Source organism: Arachis hypogaea, chromosome 20, assembly GCF_003086295.3.
Source record: "Arachis hypogaea cultivar Tifrunner chromosome 20, arahy.Tifrunner.gnm2.J5K5, whole genome shotgun sequence".
Taxonomy (NCBI): domain Eukaryota; kingdom Viridiplantae; phylum Streptophyta; class Magnoliopsida; order Fabales; family Fabaceae; genus Arachis; species Arachis hypogaea.
In genome coordinates this window covers 99,638,521-99,656,847 of record NC_092055.1, presented here as the reverse complement: position 1 = coordinate 99,656,847, position 18,327 = coordinate 99,638,521, and the positions used below count along the sequence as shown (strand labels likewise).

At 39.9% G+C, this 18,327-nt stretch overlaps 1 protein-coding gene across 1 annotated transcript; it reads right to left on the bottom strand.

Moving 5' to 3' along the window:
• Window positions 1-16,995: 16,995 nt before the first annotated feature.
• LOC112786049 (protein FAR1-RELATED SEQUENCE 6-like) lies at window positions 16,996-18,327 on the bottom strand. The gene is made up of 3 exons (XM_025829474.1): window positions 18,165-18,327; window positions 17,870-17,942; window positions 16,996-17,773 (listed from the first exon to the last, which is right to left on the bottom strand). Exons 1-3 carry the CDS (start codon window positions 18,325-18,327, stop codon window positions 16,996-16,998), a joined length of 1,014 nt encoding a protein of 337 aa, XP_025685259.1.

The following is an 18,327-nucleotide window of genomic DNA, read 5'->3' as shown; positions in this document are numbered from 1 at the left end:
CTTGCTTCCACAGGATGGTCATCAAAAAGAACAAGGGGAAAGGCCCCAAGAAGCCAGCTTCCAATAAAGTGCGCCAAGAACTAACGGCCAGGCCCCTCCTGAAGAAGACCAAGGGCCCCGTTGACGTTCTAGAGAAGGACAACCCTCCTAAGGATTCAAACAAGTTTCCCAACCGTTACTGCGAACTTGTTTACTCCAGAATGATTGAAAGGAATTACCATCCGGAACCCCTCCTAGTCTTACCGGCTCACCTCAGTCCGCTTGTGATGCCACACATTGACCGGAGGCAATGGAGGTTCCTCTTGAGGCAACCAAAGGAGGCCAATCTCTCATGGGTGGTGGAATTCTACTCCAACTTCCACTCACCTCATCTCACATCAATATTTGTGCGCCGAAAACAAGTGTCGGTCACAGTGGAAACCATCCGAGAAGTCCTTGGGATTGAACCGTCAACGGATGCATATGACGCCTACCAAGAAGTCTTGGCTACATGCGTTGACCGCGCATTCGATTGGAGCGCGATCCTCCGCGTCATTGCTTTACTCGACGCATATTGGATTTGGGGGACCATAAAGCGAAGACCCAAGGGTTTAGATGTCTGCCACCTCACTCAAGAAGCCACGGCATGGGCCCAAATTCTAGCTCACTACGTGCTCCCAAGCACACATGGGTCATCCATCACCGCCGAGCTTGCCTTATTGATATGGTGCATCTTGACCGAGAAACCGGTCGACGTTCCGCATGCCATCCGCCAATCCATGGGGCGCATTCATGCCAAGGGAAATCTACCATTCCCCGCTTTAGTGACGGCATTAGTTGCGAAAGCCGGCGTCAACCGGGAGGCTAAAGATAGGCGAACTTCAATACCGGTCGATGGTGATATCATTCCGACCAAGAGATGCCTCAAGCCTCCGGAAGTCACCAAGGACATTGAACTGCCCACACCAACTGGCCACGCTACCACTTCATCTACATCACAAAAATCGGCTGCCCAACGCCTTGAGGACCTTCACAACAAATTAGACCGCTATGAGAGGCGTAACCAACGCCGCTATGCTCATGTGAAGAGGCTTCTAAGCATAATCACCCCACCTATGGAGGAACCCGATATCTCCACCTCCACCGCAACTTCAAGCGGAGATAGCAATGGCATTGGAGATGTGGCACACTCGGAGCTCAATCACCCAGTGCGCCTAACCTCTAGCACGGAGGACCGTGCTAAGTTTTAAGTGTGGGGAGGTCGGCCGACCGATCTCCGTAGGTAACATCTGAATAAATCTGAATAAATTAGGATAGGTTGCATGATTAGGTTTTAGTTAGCACCATTCGCATGATAAGTCTGCTTGGTTGGAACAATGAAATTCTCTCTTAGGAAACCAACACTTTGGGGCAACCATGACATTGCAAATTTTAAATGCTTTGATGCCAAAGTTGCATGAAGAATTATATTTTGGAACATGGGTTTGAAGTTAAGAACACAAGCTTGTGAGATTTGAGCCTAATGGTGTGGTTACATCTTATAACCACTTATTTTTCCTTCTTGTGTGCATTATTCTCTTTCTATGATTGTGATCTTTGATTTTTTTGATTCTTTATGTCCATTATTTGGTGTATTCATGCATTTATATGATTGAGGCCATAATTTCATTAGCTCACTCACCCAAATGGCCTTACCTTCTATCTTCCTTTGTTAGCCAAATTTGAGCCTACGATTAACCCACTTTGTTCTTAATTTAGCACATTACAAGCCTTAAAGCGGAAAACAATAAAAGTCCTTATTTGGATCTTTGATTAGCTTAGGCTAGTATGTGTGAGTATCATTCAAGTGTGGGAACCTTGGGACATTGGGTGAATAAAAGGGTATTTTGTATTATTATTGAAAATATTGGGAATTGGGTACATACTCATGTATTGATCAAATGTAAAACCTTATGCATTGACGCTCTTGTATATAGAAAAAAAAATGAGAAAAACAAAAGAACAAAAGAAAAAAGAAAAACAATATGGAAAAGAAAAGAAAAAATAGAAAAAGAAAAAAAAAAGAAGAAAAATAATAAAAAGGGGACAAAATGCCCCAAAGTGAAGCTCAAGAGGAATCAATGCATAAGTATTGTGAAACGAAAAGAAAATGCATGAGTATGTGGAAAAGTGAGGAATGGGTAGTTAGGTTAGTACTTAATTGTATAGGTCATTATATAGGTTAGGTGGGAAAGTTTAAGTTAATCAAAGATTCAAATCCTAAGTCTACTAGCCATATATGACCCTACCTTGACCCTAACCCCATTACAACCTAAGGAAAAGACCTCATGATAATTGTATGCATGCATTGAATAATTGTTGATTGTTAGATGAAAAACAAATCTTGGAAAGCATGATTAGGGGAGAATTGAGAGAATAAACCCCAAACACCGAGTGATTAGAGTGCAAACACTTCCGACGAGGGTTCGATGCTCAATCCTTTGATTCCCGGCTCTCGCGAGCATTCCTCATGCAAGGTTGCACATATTGCATTTGATGCTTAGAAAGTGGCAAGTCCTATGCTTTGACCACCATCGTATCCCATGTGCTCGCATATGTCCAAAGAAGGCTAATTTGCTCCCAACCAAGTGGATAGTGGCAATAGTCATAGTTGCATGCATATAAGTAGGTTGCACTTCATGAGTCTTATACTTTTGCAATCCCTCGGTCTTCTGTGTTTCTTTGCATTTCTCTAAGCATGAGGACATGCTAGAATCTAAGTGTGGGGAGGTTGACAAACCCCAATTTGAGGGTTTATCTTGTGCTGATTTCAGGGGTTTTATCAATGATTCCACACACTTTCTATATGAAAACACAAGATTTTGCATTCCTTTCCTAGTTTTGCCTCATGAATGAAAACATGCTTATTTCGCACTAAAATAGATACATTTCTAATCTTCTTTTGATGCCATTCGATGCCGTGACTTGTGTGTTACGAGGTTTCAGGATATAGAGTAGGAATGGACCGAAAGAGAGAAGGAAGACGGGTACAAAGGAAGGAAGCATGAGGATTAAGCTTTTGAAATTTCCGCATGGGCGCGTGCGCGCACTTGGCGCGCCCGCGCGGATAGGGCAACGTGAAGCCAAAGCCAAGAGCCGGCTTGAGAAGCGGCTAAGCCAGGATCTTCATGGGTGCGCACGCGTACATCACGCCTCCGCGCACATTACAAGACGTCTCGACGGCGCGTGCGCGTACCTTGCGCGTGCGCGCCGATTTGCGAATATGATTTTTTTAAGAAGTCACGTGACTTAGGCGTGGAGGCAGCTAAGGATCCCACTTTTGGGGAAACACCTTGGCGGGAAAAGCTTAAGAAGACCAAAGGAGCAAGGGTTAAGGACAATTGTTAGTTCATTTTCTAGATCTAGATATTTTTGGGATAGGAGAGTTAGTTACACTTTGGGGAGAAGAAGAGGGAGATTCCAAGCTTTTCACTAGGGTTCATCCTCATCTAATTTCTGAATTTTCAATGACTTTTTGGTGAGATCCATTACAATTCTCACTCCACTTTGTTCATGTCATAGATTTTCTTCTCCAATTTCAAGTAGTAGATGCAATTGATCAATTCTCATAGATCTAGAATTCAACTTTGTAATTTTGGATTTCATCCCTATTTTGAGAATTCGATTTTCATTGCTACTCTTTGAGACTTGTTGTTAGATCTTTGTGTTGCAATACTTTCAATTCGACTTTTCTTCTCATTTTACTATGACTTTCCTTCTTGCTCATCACATGTTTGATAAAATGACAACACTAGCTATGGAGTAGAATTTTCACACTTGGCATAGGGTTTGGTCCTTGGAAGAAGTTGAATAGTTGTATCAATAGTTGATTTGGAATTAGGGATTGCTAGTTGGCTTGGAGTGCACTAAAGCTAGATTTCCATAAGGTGAAGCTAGGACTTGTGACTCAAGTTGATTGCTTTCATTTGACCTCCCTCTATACCTAGGGGATAACTAAATGAAGCAAGGCCTAATTGTTGTCAACATTGAATGGACTATAAGGATAGAATTTCTAATGCCAACCCTAAGCCAAGTCTTTTGATAATTGATTGTTTGTTTCTCATTACTTTGCTAAAACCTTCAAAGAATCCCAACAAGGCTTACTAAATCAATAAGATGCACACTTTGGCAATTCCAAGGGAGAACGACTCGGGAGACTAGTACTCTCGGATATAGATTGTAGATTTGTTTGATGAAGGATTTTGCGTCGGTTTAGACTATACTACGATTGATCATTTGATAATTTCTATACCGGCAAAAATTCGTTTGTCAATATGTTCAGTGTATAGTTGCTCCTTCATATTAACTATTTTTATTCCTATGATCATTTTGTCTGCTGGAGCTCTTATTATTTATTTATTTATTTTTTCATCTTCATTGGTCCTGCTTATTAGAACAGTGTACGGAATATATGTATAAGGCCTCCACATCATTTTCAAGATTTGTTTCTGCTTGTCTTTTTTTAAGAAGAAACATTTATTTGTATCAGACCATTTTTTATTGTTATGTGCCCCTGGAATTAATTTTGAGACCATCTTGGACTGTTGCTGAGATTTTATTTAAGTAATTAGTACTTGCAATAATGCAGCTAGTTGAAAACAGCAACTACACCAGACTAAGTAAAAGACAAACCTATCTCTAAACCGGCCGAAGACAAAACCAGATGGGTAAAAAGGTATCCCATTGATTACATGAGTAAATGAACATATCTGGGTATTTTTTACCACCTTCTGCTGATCCATACTTGTTTTGCTCAACAGAAACTAGTCGAGACGCGTTGCTCACCTTGCTATATTAACAACTTATTTACCCACTTGGAACGACATAATAAGCAAGGTAAGTTGGCCGAGATTGAGGCCATTGGATTTGATTTCCTGCGCCGGGTACCTCAATGGCATGTGAAGCAGAGCATCATGCTCCAACTAGCAAGGGCCTATAATATGGAGACAAATACTCTCAGGGTCGACGCCGGGGACATTCGCATTACTGCAGAACTTATCGGCAATGTATTCGGCATACCTTCGCAAGGTAAGTGTAAATTATGTAAGATGTAAACATTTTGCTGTGTGGTAATGCTTATTCCAATGTTGACACGTACTGATAGTGGTAAATTGTTTTGTTTCGCGCAGGGGACCCAATTCCCGAACTGTAGAAAAAAATGAATCGCATTTGGCAATTAAGAGAGAATTTCAGAAGAAAACTACAACCCAACTACGAGACTTTGTATTTGCATGTCCAATGGAGACTGAGCAACAGAGGATGACCTTTAGAATGTATTTTATCATGGTTGTTTTGAAGATGTTTCTGAACCCTACAAGCCAGCAGACTATTTCTCCGTGGCACCTCCCTCCAATATTGGATGTCTCGAACCCTAGAAGGTTTCATTGGCCGTATCATATATTAAAGTGGCTGCGAGATGTGATAAGGAAATTCCAAGACGAGAACCGGGAAACATGCGGGGGGTGCCTGTTCGTGTTGCTGGTAATGGCAATAAATTACTTAAATTTAAAACCAATGTACGGCTATAGGTGTAATTCCTAAAATCTAACATATTTCTGTATAGGTTTTGTACTTTCACCGATTAAAGCATGGTCCGTTGGATGCATGTCGAGTACCCGAGTCTTGGATTATGGAATGGACCACTAATGAACTTGATAAGAAGGCCGACCATGTTATCTCACAGGTTCAAACTCTAATAATATATTTTTCATAATCTAGTTGAACAAAAATGCAATTGGCGGTTCACGTTGATTTTTTTCATCTCTATATTGCCCAATGTTGAACACACAGGGCTGCATAGTCAACAATGCAAGGAACCGGGAAAAAAAAGAAGAAACAGTCTTCGAGTGAAGCAGTTAACGAGAGAGGACGGTGTAAAAGGACTCGCAAGGACACTGACCAATCACCGTCTACCCAAGGGGCGACTACACCTCATCCAAGCTACAAGAAGGCGAAAAAGGTGATTTGCCTTACTTATAATAGCTCGTGAGCTCATTTAATTGGTTCCTTACTTGTGTGGTATGATGATTGATCCTTATCATAGAATTTGCGGTTACAAAATTCTAAAGTTACTTCCTTATGTGGCTGCATGGCTTGTTTTGATACATGGTGGTTGTAAATGAACGTTAGGCAGAGCTGAATTCAATGCCCGTGAATGATATTTACATGTTCTTATGTTGAAAGCTTGTTTGAATATAGTTGCTATGTCTTATTTTTAATAAGGGTTAATTTGAGTTGAGTTTGTTAATTAAATATATGGATTTAGGATTATCAAATTAGGTTATAATCTGAGCTTGATAGATAATTTATGATTGCTTTATTTGGCTGGCTTCTTATGTACAAAACAGTTGCTTTATGGGGCTGCCTAATTGGTTGATTGTAGTTGAGGATATTCACTCGAGTAGGGTTTTGGATGTTCACTATAGTATGGCTTTAGATGGTTAATTTTGATGAACGATTGTCTGTTTGTTCTGTTTCCTTAGCACTTTAAAGTTCACATTAGTTTTTTCCATCTATTTGTTGTCCCATATTGAACACACATGGTTGCCTAGTAAACAATGCAATGAAAGAGAAAAAACATAAGAAACAGTCTTCGAGTAAAGCAGTTAACGAGAAAGCAGGGTGTAAGAGGCCTTTCAAGGACACTGACCAATCTCCGTCTATCCAAGGCAAGACTACATCTCAACCGAGCTATAAGGAGGCAGATAAGGTGATATGCTTTCTTTATGATAGCTCATGTTATAAATTCACTTGGATGTTCACTTCCTAATTTCTTATTTACTTTTGATAATATTTTCATGCATCCTTCTTAGTCTTTGGACATTCCTTCATTGGCTGGTGTGCAACATGATGTGATGTGCATGTAGTTGTAAATTCGAATTACCTGCGTCATTATCATGTTTGTTTATTTTTGCATTCAAATGACAATATCTATGATGAAGAGTTTCATTGTTTTTGATGCAAATGACGATATACATGAATTTACCCCACAGGAATCCAAGACAGGCACGAGGAGAAAGTTGCCTGTCTGCAAAAGCCGTTCTAGACACGGCACCAAAAAAGCAGTTGCAAGAGAAAATTTAGCAGGAAGCAATGCTGCACTATTGGTTGTCCCAGATTATGATGATGATGACGACGTGTCGCTTGTTAGAAGGATACGGTTATTCCAACAGCAGCCTCCGCCACATGATTTGAAACAAGCAGATCCCGTGTTCAAGGGCAATCATAATAGTCATCAAGAAGCAAACACTGACCTAAAAAAAGGATCTCCACAAACACCGCCAGCAGCACTTGTATAGCTCAGTGACTATGATTTTGATCGGTTAGCGGTTTTTAGATTACCTTGTTGTATGCTTCTCTTCTTTATATTTCATACCCATGCCATGTGATTAACCATCTAGCTATGCATAAATTGTAATTTTAGCTAACTACATTTCGCATTCATTTGCAGTGAGTTCGACATCTTGATCGTTTAGTGTCCTGAATTTGAGCAAGTACTCAATAGTGTTGAACAGGGGTGCGAAACCAATGCCATCATCATGCATCCCCTGCAAACGGTCTTGCCAAACAAATCAAGCTACCATACACCGAGTCCAGGGAGACCGAGCTTTTCACTCAGTTTAACTCAATTTGAAAAGACTCCAACCCCTTCCCCGTTACATTCAATTCATCCAACCCTGAAAAAAATAAAGTTGGGGGAGAATAAGGAGGAACAAATCAGAACATGGATAGTTATCTCGTCCTTGGACAAAGATCAAGATTTAGCTAAGTATGAAGGGCGGGACTACATGGTATTACAAAGAAAGGACTTCTGGACCTTGAAACCCCGCAGTTGGGTCAATAGCTGCGTAAGTATAGGAACTTAATAATGTGTTTTTATTCACTATCTTTATATCGGGGTTTAGCTTTCACTTGTTAAGTAAACTGTGTAGGTAATTCAATGGATGTGCTACTCTTTAAACGACACCGACTCATCTAGATTCAAGCGAGACTTCTATTGCGTGTGTCTAGGCATATTGGTAATTACATTCTTCTCATTAAAATTTGGAGAAGATTTTATCGGGATTCTTACTATGTTTGTGGGTTTGCAGGAATCCGTCACATGAAATGATAGCCTTGCTTCATTTATTGACGGTGAGAGACCAATTTATGATGGTCTTAGTCCAAGCTTTGGTGAGGATACTAGGTTCTTTGACAAGGAAGTAGCAGCAAAGAGAAACAGGGTGAGTTGCTATTTTGTTTTGAACTGTTTATATCCACCTTGAACCCGTTATTGGTTTATGCGGCTTGTTTATTAGTTTACCGTGATTTTTTTCCAATCCCTAACCCGGGCTTCTGATTCAACTAATAATTACATGGTTAAATTTGGGACGGGGGGTTGATGAGAGGACTTTTGTGTGGCTTAGAAATTCACAAATGAAGTCTCGTTGCAAGTATAGTTTCTAAACTAACAATAATCCTTTCATATAAAAGATTGTTTGTCACAAGCAACAAACCCCTAAATTTATAAACCAAAATATTGAACCTCAAGTCTTTCTCCCTAGGAATTGCAATAAAGTGTCTTGTTATTGGTTATGAGTTATATTTGGGGTTTTAGAGCTTTTAGACAAGAAATATAAATGGCAATGAAAATAAACTAACTAACAAGCTCTTGACAAGGAATGAGAACTAGAAGTCCTATCCTAGTTATCCTGCTCAATTGTGACCACAAATTGTCCATTGCTATCACTTAGTTAACCTCTAACCATAGAGGAAAGTCAAGTGGATGAATCAACTTGATTCCACAAGTCCTAGCCAACTCCCAAGGGAAAGACTAGCGTTAGTGGTATCCAAATTAATTAGCAACTTCTAATTATCGATCAACAAAGGAATTAGATAACTCAAGCGTCACTAATTACTCTACCTAGGCCAAGAGGAATAAAAATATATACTAAAATCTAACCAAGCATTTCATCAAACACTTGGGAGGGACAAAAGAAAAGCATAGTAAATTGATAACAAGAATAGAATCTAGCAACAATTGAATGTAGGAAATTGACAACAACAATCAAAGAAAACAAGATCTACATGAATCACCTCAAATTGCATTAAAGGAGAATAGAATGAACAAGAGTGGATCTACAAACAAAATAGAAGAAATTAATAACAATAATGGAAGAATAATGAATGTAACAACAAGGAATTAAGAAGAAGAAGTAGAAGAGAGCATGAATTAAAACCTAGATCTAAGAACTAAACCTGATCCTAATCCTAATTCTAGAGAGAAGTGAGAGCTTCTCTCTCTAAAACTAAAACTAAAACTAGCCTAATGTGTGTTATGATAGACCATCCCCCTCCCCCTTCAATCCTTGGTCCTTTTGAGTGTTTTGGCGCCAAAGTTGGCTTGAATTGGGCCCTATAGGCCTTGAGAATTCGCTGGCCACGTTTTCATTAAAAAATCATAAATCAGCACCGACGCGTATGCGCACAGCACGGGTACGCGTCCATGGGTGAATGGCCTAATTAAAAGAGAAGTGCAGTCATTGATGATGAAATATGAAATTGCAAAAGAGGCAATTAAGTGAAAACGAGTCATCAGTCAATTCGTTGGCCATTGGGTTGGGAATAATTGATGTTGCAAGTTTGAATTGCATGTTGTGTAACACAAATCAAGAGAGAAACAAATTTGAGTGAAAATGAGTTACACAAGTAAAATTCACCAATTGTTGCCAATGCACGAATCATTTGCAACAAAATTGTAAGTTAGATCGAATGAGGAGTGAAGCACAAGATAAAGGCATTCGACTATCTTGAAAAGTGTAAACATAGAATGGTTCAAAGCAAGTCACAGGAAATGTAGGAAAACGAAAAAACCGACCCAAGGGTACCTAAGAATTGAACTTGGTGCAACTGGTGAAAACGCAATTCCAAAGCCAACAAGTTCAATTGTAGGTGATATGTTTAAAAGCAAAGCAATTTCTAGAAAATTGGACAGCATTCTGGCAGCAATTCAGACGTTCCTGGATAGGCAAAAACAACAAGATAGGCATATGAATCCAAAAAGCAAGAAGCATAGCCAAATAGTAGCAAAAAGTAATATTCATGATGATTAGTGGAATGCACAAAACCAGGCAGCAGCAACAGAATCACAGAATGAGAAATGCATCAGGCAACAAGGTATGAAGAATGCATCATAGCAGAATATGATCAATATCACTCAGCAATTAATCAACATGAGCTCAGTTAGGTAAACAAATACGGCGTAATTATCAGGCCTAGAATCCTCTATCCAGAACCTAACTACCTAACAGCAGATATCTCTATCTATCCTAACATGCAAAAATCAAATTCTAACTAACAAAGATTAAAAGACCAACAGTAAACTAGTGAAAGTAAAATAAAATGAAAGGAGCAGAACAGGGGAGTAACCTGGAAGCAGACCAGGGATGGAGTGGAGGGGGAATGAGAAAGGGACGGAGGAGGGTGCAGATAGTAGCACTCGCCGGCGGTGGAGGGTGGCGGCGCTTGGTTGAGGTCGTGGTGGTGAGGACAGAGAAGGCACGGGAGTGAGAGAGGAGGGAAGAGTGAGAAAGAAAGAGAGAGAAAACAGGGGTGAGAGAGGGAGAGAGAGGAGCGACGGCGGCGGCACGTCCGGCGTGGTGGTCGGAGGTGCGATGGGATGAAGAAGGGGGTAGGAGAGGCGTTAGAGAAGAGGGGGTGTGAAGGGGGTGCGTCTGCGCGAGTGTTCGTCACGCCCTAGGGTTATCCTAATTTTAGAACCGACACGGGCGCGCACAGCGCGCGTCCGCGTGCATTGATGAATTTAGGGATGGACACGGAAGCGTCTAATGCGCTTACGCGTGACTGAGAGAATTAGTAAGGACGCGCACGCGTACTGTACGTGTCCGCGTGCTACGAGTTGGGCTGAAGGCTTAGTGCTGGCCCAGCGCCAGCATAACTCTCTGAAAAAATATATGGGCTGGTGCCAGCCGCTCAGGGACGCGTACGCGTAAAGTGTGCGTCCGCGTGCATGGCCATCAAGTCTAGGGGCGCGCAAGCGCGATGTGCGCGCACGCGTGCCTCCCCTCAGCGCTGCATGGACGCGCACGCGTACTATGCGCGTCCACGTGGGACGAGTTGGACTAAAAGCTCAACGTTTGCACAAGAGAGGCCCAACTCTCTGGAAAATATATGGGGCTGCATCCGCTCATGAACGCGTGCGCGTACAGCGTGCGCGCGTGTCCTCCCCCTTTTTTTATATTTTTTTAGAAGCATAGAAATAGAATTTGACACTCTCCTAACCTATAAACACTCTAAAGCAACCAAAATTCAAATTTAACAAGAATCTTTAAGTTTTTGAAGAAATTTTCAAAGTCAAAATAAACACAACTTGCACTTCAAGTAACCTACTTTAACAACAATCTAAACTAATCGAAACACACTATAACAACCTATCAATCAAAACAAAATGTATAAGAGTATATAAAAGATAAAACTACCTACGATGGCAACTCAAATCATTTATTAAGTATACATACAAGAGAATGGAAAGAGTTTACCATGATGGGGTGTCTCCCACCTAGCACTTTTATTTATTGTCCTTAAGTTGGACTTATGGGGAGCTTCTTATCAAGGAGGCTTATGCTTGTACTCATCCTTGATTCTCCAAGGATTTATGCACCTCAAATGGTTGATAGAAATCCCAACCTTCTTCATCAAGTTTGGATGGAGTTCCACCCAAGATATGAGCTTCTTTAGTTGGTCTTCATACTTCGATTCGGGATCCCATATCTTATTTTTGCACCCATCTTCTAGTTGATTGTCAATTCTTCCATCTGCGTGGTTGACTAGTAGAACAAGCAGAATTCTCTCTAGCATACCAAGCCTTCCTCCTAGACCAACACAAAATAGCATGCTTCCAATCATAGTTCCCACATTTTGAAGCTTTGACCTCAATGAGCCTAATTCCAAACTTCCAACCACTACACAACTCCTTTCTACTCTTGCTCTCACAAAGAGCCCTAAGTTTTCCATCCATTTCAAGCAAGCCATATTCAAGTGAGAAAGTGAGGCCTAAGGGTAAGGGTGTTACCCACTTGAATGGTGTGTTGGATGGTGATTTAGGGAGGTAAGCCTCCCCACACTTAGACAATGCAAGGTCGACTTCCTTATGCTCTTCTTTGGATATTTCCACCTCTTGACAAATCCCTTCAATTTCTTCTTGTTTGTTGACCTCTTCCATTTCTTCCTCACCATCGATCAAGTCAAACTCGGGAGGTTGTGTGAGATCTTTTTTCGTATCAACTTCACACTCATTGAGAGAGTCTTCGACAAGGTTACTAATAGCACTTGGTGTGGAGTTGTCTTCAATAGCTACATTTTCATGTCCCAAAGGAGAGGATTCCACTTTGATAAAAATTTATTAATGATTGAATCCATCTCTTGATCAACCTTTTCATATTCTTCAATTTTGATATGCTCCGGAGGTTGTTGGGATTCACATGGTGGCTCCGCATCTCCTAAATCTTCAACCACTTCTCCCCTTTCTTCAATAACCATAGGTTTCTCCAATTGTTCTAACACAAAGTGGCTTCCCTCATCACCTACCGGGGTTTCCAATCTCTTCTTCATGCTATGCTCTTCAATTGATTCTTCACATGTGGCTATAGAAGCACCTTGAGTGTTCAAGCATTGGTAGGATAAAGTATGCACTACCTTGGTCAAGTTAGTCACAAATTCTGGGGTGTTCCTTTGCATGTCCGCTTGGCCTTGAAGTAGCAAGGTGAGAGAGTCATATATTGGGGCTTGGAGTGGATGGAGAGGTTCATCAATTTGGAGAGAGGGTTCATAGTAGGAAGGTGGTTCTTCTTGGTAAGGGTATGGAGATGGTGTGCATTGAGGTGGTTCTTGGTAATAATCATGATAAGGTTGTGGTGGTTCTTGAGGTTCTTGCTCATAATGGTCATAAGAATATGGTATGGGTGATTGGTCATATGGTGGATATGGGTCATAGGAAGGTGTTTGGTAATGAGAGGCTTGTGAGAATGGTTGAGGTTCATGTTGAGGATAAGAATCATAGGCATATGATGGTGGTAATTAATTGCCATAAAAAGATTCACCATAGCCATTGAATTGACATGCATTAGGATGTGAATTATACCTATAAGTATCCGGAGGTTGTTGCCAATAGGAGTGATCAATTCCTTGATGCTCCTCCCATCTTTGTTGGTTCCATCTATAATGAATGTCATCATTGAAGTTCACATTTCCTACAACACAATTAGGTCCACACTCATAGCCACAGTGAGAATTCATAGTGGAAAAGCAAAATAAATCTAACAAAAAAACTAGAAACAAGCAAAAGACAAACCTATTCACAATATTCACATATATACAATAACCAATAACATAACACCATTGCAAATTCTCCGGCAACGGTGCCATTTTGATGAGAGGACTTTTGTGTGGCTTAGAAATTCACAAATGAAGTCTCGTTGCAATTATAATTTCTAAACCAACAATAATCCTTTTATACAAAAGATTGTTTGTCACAAGTAACAAACCCCTAAATTTATAAACCGAAGTATTGAACCTCGAGTCTTTCTCCCTAGGAATTGCAATAAAGTGTCTTGTTATTCATTATGAGTTATATTTGGGGTTTTAGAGATTTTAGACAAGAAATATAAATGGCAATGAAAATAAACTAACAACTAACAAGCTCTTGACAAGGAATGAGAACTAGAAGTCCTATCCTAGTTATCCTCCTCAATTGTGACCACAAATTATCCATTGCTACCACTTAGTTAACCTCTAACCATGGATGAAAGTCAAGTGGGTGAATCAACTTGATTCCACAAGTCCTAGCCAACTCCCAAGGGAAAGACTAGCGTTAGTGGTATCCAAATTAATTAACAACTTCTAATTATCGATCAATAAAGGAATTAGATAACTCAAGCGTCACTAATTACTCCACCTAGGCCAAGAGGAATAAAAATCTATACTAAAATCCAACCAAGCATTTCATCAAACACTTGGGACGCACAAAAGAAAAGCATAGTAAATTGATAACAAGAATAGAATCTAGCAACAATTGAATGTAGGAAATTGACAACAACAATCAAAGAAAACAAGATCTACATGAATCACCTCAAATTGCATTAAAGGAGAATAGAATGAACAAGAGTAGATCTACAAACAAAATAGAAGAAAGTAATAACAACAATGGAAGAATAATGAATGTAACAACAATGAATTAAGAAGAAGAAGTAGAAGAGAGCATGAATTAAAACCTAGATCTAAGAACTAAACCTGATCCTAATCCTAATTCTAGAGAGAAGTGAGAGTTTCTCTCTCTAAAACTAAAACTAAAACTAGCCTAATGTGTGTTATGATAGACCATCCCCCTCCCCCTTCAATCCTTGGTCCTTTTGAGTGTTTTGGCGCCAAAGTTGGCTTGAATTGGGCCCCTTAGGCCTTAAGAATTCGCTAGCCACGTTTTCATTAAAAAATCATAAATCAGCACCGACGCGTACGTGCATAGCACACGTACGCGTCCATGGGTGACTTCGCAAGGTGCGCGTAAGCGCCTGGTGCACGCGCGCGTCCATGGCCGAGTTCAACTTTTTGGCTTTTCATGATCTTCTCCACTTACATGCTTCCTTCCTTGCTCCCTTGATTCATCCTTAGCCCTTTTTCAACCTGAGATTACTAACAAACACATCAAGGCATCTTATGGAATCAAGAAGAGATTAAAGTTGTCTAATAAAAGACCAAAAAGCATACTTTTTACACTTAGACACAAATAAGGGAGAGATCACAAAAATCATGCTAAATCATTGGCTAAATGTGAGAAAAGGTTAGCAAAATACTCTAAATCCAACACAAGATAAACCCTGCAAATGGGGTTTATCAAGGTTCATTGTGGCCAATTTTTCTTATGGGTGTTTTTATTTCCATACTTTGGTATTGGGTTTTCCCATGTTATTATGTTGAATGACTTTAGCATACTATGCTGTTGGAATTAGGTTGTCATATAATTCAAGGATGTTTGGTTATTGAATGCTCGAGGGAGATTAATAAGTTTTTTTTTTTGGGTTTTCTTTTTGTTTACTCACGAGACAAACTGAGTCATATGTACTGTTTGCTGAAGTGGTTATTTTCTTATTGTTGGAGGGGCCATTGGTGGGTATATGCATTTGAGGTGAATGCGAAGCGCATAGTTATACTCGACAGTTTGCATTCTGCACCAGAAGATAACAAACGAGATAAACTCGATGCATATGTGGTAAGATACTGTACTTCATTTATTCAATATACAGCTATGTTATTTAATTCAATAGGATGTTGTTCCACTATGTTCATTCTATGGTTTTCAGGAGAGACTGTGTGAGGATATGGCAAGCATTGCTATTCCTGGATTCGTTCGGACTCCGTACGGCCCAGCTCGTTTCTACGCTAGGGTTCCAAAGCAACCGAACAAGTGAGCTGAATATATAACCCAAATTTGAGGCTTCTTTAGATTTCTTTCAATAATTGGGCATAGCATGTTAAAAGTTGTTCTCATCCTAATTGCAAAAGTAATTTATTTTCCTGTAGCTTTGACTGTGGCATGTACATTATTAAATTCATTGAAAGTTGGATAGAAGATCATGAACTTTACGAATGGGATGTGATTTGTTAAATAAACATTTTCGCAATTCTCATTATTCATGCTGTAAAAATATCACTGTAACGATTCTTAACACTAGATCTCCTGATAAATCTACGTACAGGATTCACTCAGTTCATACAGGATGGAGTTGATGCTAGACATAATTTGTGGCCCACATAATGCATTGATTCATCAGCTTGTTTCATTATTGAATGAAAGGGTTAAACCTGTTCGTCGCAATGCACCACGGAACAAGAAGAAGGACGTTAGTTCACCATACACTGCACCTAGCACACGATCATTGATTGAACGTGTGGAGGGATTACTGAAGGGGGAATGCGCAAAGGGAGGAAGAAGTTGCTTACTTAGGATTAGTTACAATAAATTGAACTACCAGATTCTACTGAGTTTACTTACTGATGACATGCTTAGGGATTTGTTTTTGTCACATTAGAAAGACTTGATTCCATGACATATTTTATTTTTCTACATTACAATGATTAATCGGTTATGTTACCTAAAAATTATCTATGTTAGTTTATATGTTAGAATCCCGGATTTATCAAGGTTGTTTGGTAAAGTTGCCATATTTGTGCACGCTAAAATAGGTGACCAGTAGCCATCCACCAATATAGCTAAACTGAACATCCTATACCTTACTATAACGAACATCCACTTTAACTAGGTCAAAATCAAAATATAACAACCAAGTGCTACACACACGAATACTAACGGCTAACCATCCATGATGAGAGTAAAAATGAACATCTGATCACCTATGGAAATGAACATCCACTTTAGTACATTAAAAATACGTGAAAACAATGTCTATAACGACTAGCTACATACCGAAAAACTATACATTAAAGCATGTAGAAATCAGGTACAACTTTATTAAACTATCTCGTAAATTATAGAATAACCATCAAATATACTCTTTATGCATTAAGTCTACACAAAATAAAAATAGTAAAATGGTTCGTTCTAACAAATGCAAAAAGAGTTCTTGCAATTAATAACATGTGGACGTTTGCAACAGCTGTCTTAGAACCTTGAAACAAACGTGAATCCATACGAAGACAGAAATGAGAAAATATACATCATCACAACCTTGTCCAACTAATCCTACTTTTTGTTGAAGGAGCTTGACAAAGACATGAAACCACCGGCTTGGTCGGGAACATTCAGGCCAGCAACAGCACCATGGTTTATATCTTGAAATACGTGCGGACGAACCACCAACCAAAAAAAAAAAGAATAAGTCCAACAGTTATGTTCTAGGATAGTAATATACTAAATAAACATACAAAGTTGAGATTAAGCCAAACATCTACCGGTGATGAATTCTTTTATTTTCTCCGTCTTGAATTCTTGAAGGACTTCTCAAGGGCATAGCCGAGCCTCTTACTCTTTGGCCTGCCCTTTGTGGTGACCTTCGATGGACCTTGGATGTCATCAACACCAACATCGTTCGAACTCTGTGAGCCAATGTTGGTCTGGATATCTGACACGCTCTCGGACCTCATTTTGGGATGGTGCGCAGCCAACTTGGCCCTTGTTTCTTCCAAAGCAACATGCAGCAATGCTGTTTCATCATCGTCACCGACGAACTCTTGAGCAACATTATAGAAGTGTGCACACAGTCCCCTGAATGCAACATGACTCTCATCCGACCGACTGACATCATGGATACTTTTGACATACGTATGCTTGCGCTTTATCTTCTTGCTCCATCGAGGGAGAACATAACTGGAAGGTACTTTGTACACTTTATACGAATGGAAAACTTCAAGGCAGTGACAGCACAATACACCTGAACTCTCAAAAAGATTGCACTCACAACGAAGCTCCTGTGTGGAACGGTCAAAGTGAACATCGTACGGAACGCATAGAATAGTATCGTTGACTAGTTTTTCCTCTTCCACCTTCACGCAGACCAATGGACCCTGTTCATCAACTGCAGAAACTCTGCAGTTAGCCTTCTTCACAAACTCAATTTGAACATCCCTAAAAATGCTTGTGGTATACTCTTGCTGAAACTGTTTCTCCATAGGCGAGGTCGTTGCACAAGGAATTACCCCCCTCGAGTCTGCAGCATCATCCTCCAGTTCCTTCTGCTCCTTGACTCTAAGCACATTGTCATATTCGTGAACAAATTAAACCAAGCTAGTTTTACTGTGTAAGTATCCACCGTAGAATGCGTGCATGCTCTTACTCCTTTGCGTACTCCGCATTGCTGCCCAAAATTCACCCTTGAAGTATATTGGGACCCACATGCGTCGGTCATCATATAGATCTACAAGAAATAAATAATCCCAAATTAAGTATAGAAAGCTAGCACCAAAAATATCACTACACCTGAGAAATGACTATCCACAATCACTGATATATTAAACATCCAAATGTATACTATAATGAACATCCATATAATTCTCATCCAAAATTACTGATAACACTAAACATTCAAATGCCAACTAATTGCAATTAAAGCGTGTGAAGTAATCGTATAGTAACAAACCTGATAGCCATGTGTTGTCATATAAGTTGTACTCATCTATAAAATCAGCCCACTTATCTTCAAATGACTCCTCGGTCTGAGAGTTCCACACAATGTCGTTTAGGTCACCATACAAAGCTCCGTACCGGCGATAACCCCCAAGCTTGGAAGGTAACTTATTCAT

Excerpts from the sequence above, each read along its gene's own strand:
- LOC112786049 (XM_025829474.1), bottom strand. The coding sequence starts at position 18,327 with ATGAATAAGTTACCTTCCAAGCTTGGGGGTTATCGCCGGTACGGAGCT. Across the intron at positions 17,943-18,164 it reads TGACAACACATGGCTATCAG|ATCTATATGATGACCGACGC; the intron begins GTTTGTTACTAT and ends TATTTCTTGTAG. Across the intron at positions 17,774-17,869 it reads TGGGCAGCAATGCGGAGTAC|AGTCAAGGAGCAGAAGGAAC; the intron begins GCAAAGGAGTAA and ends CAATGTGCTTAG.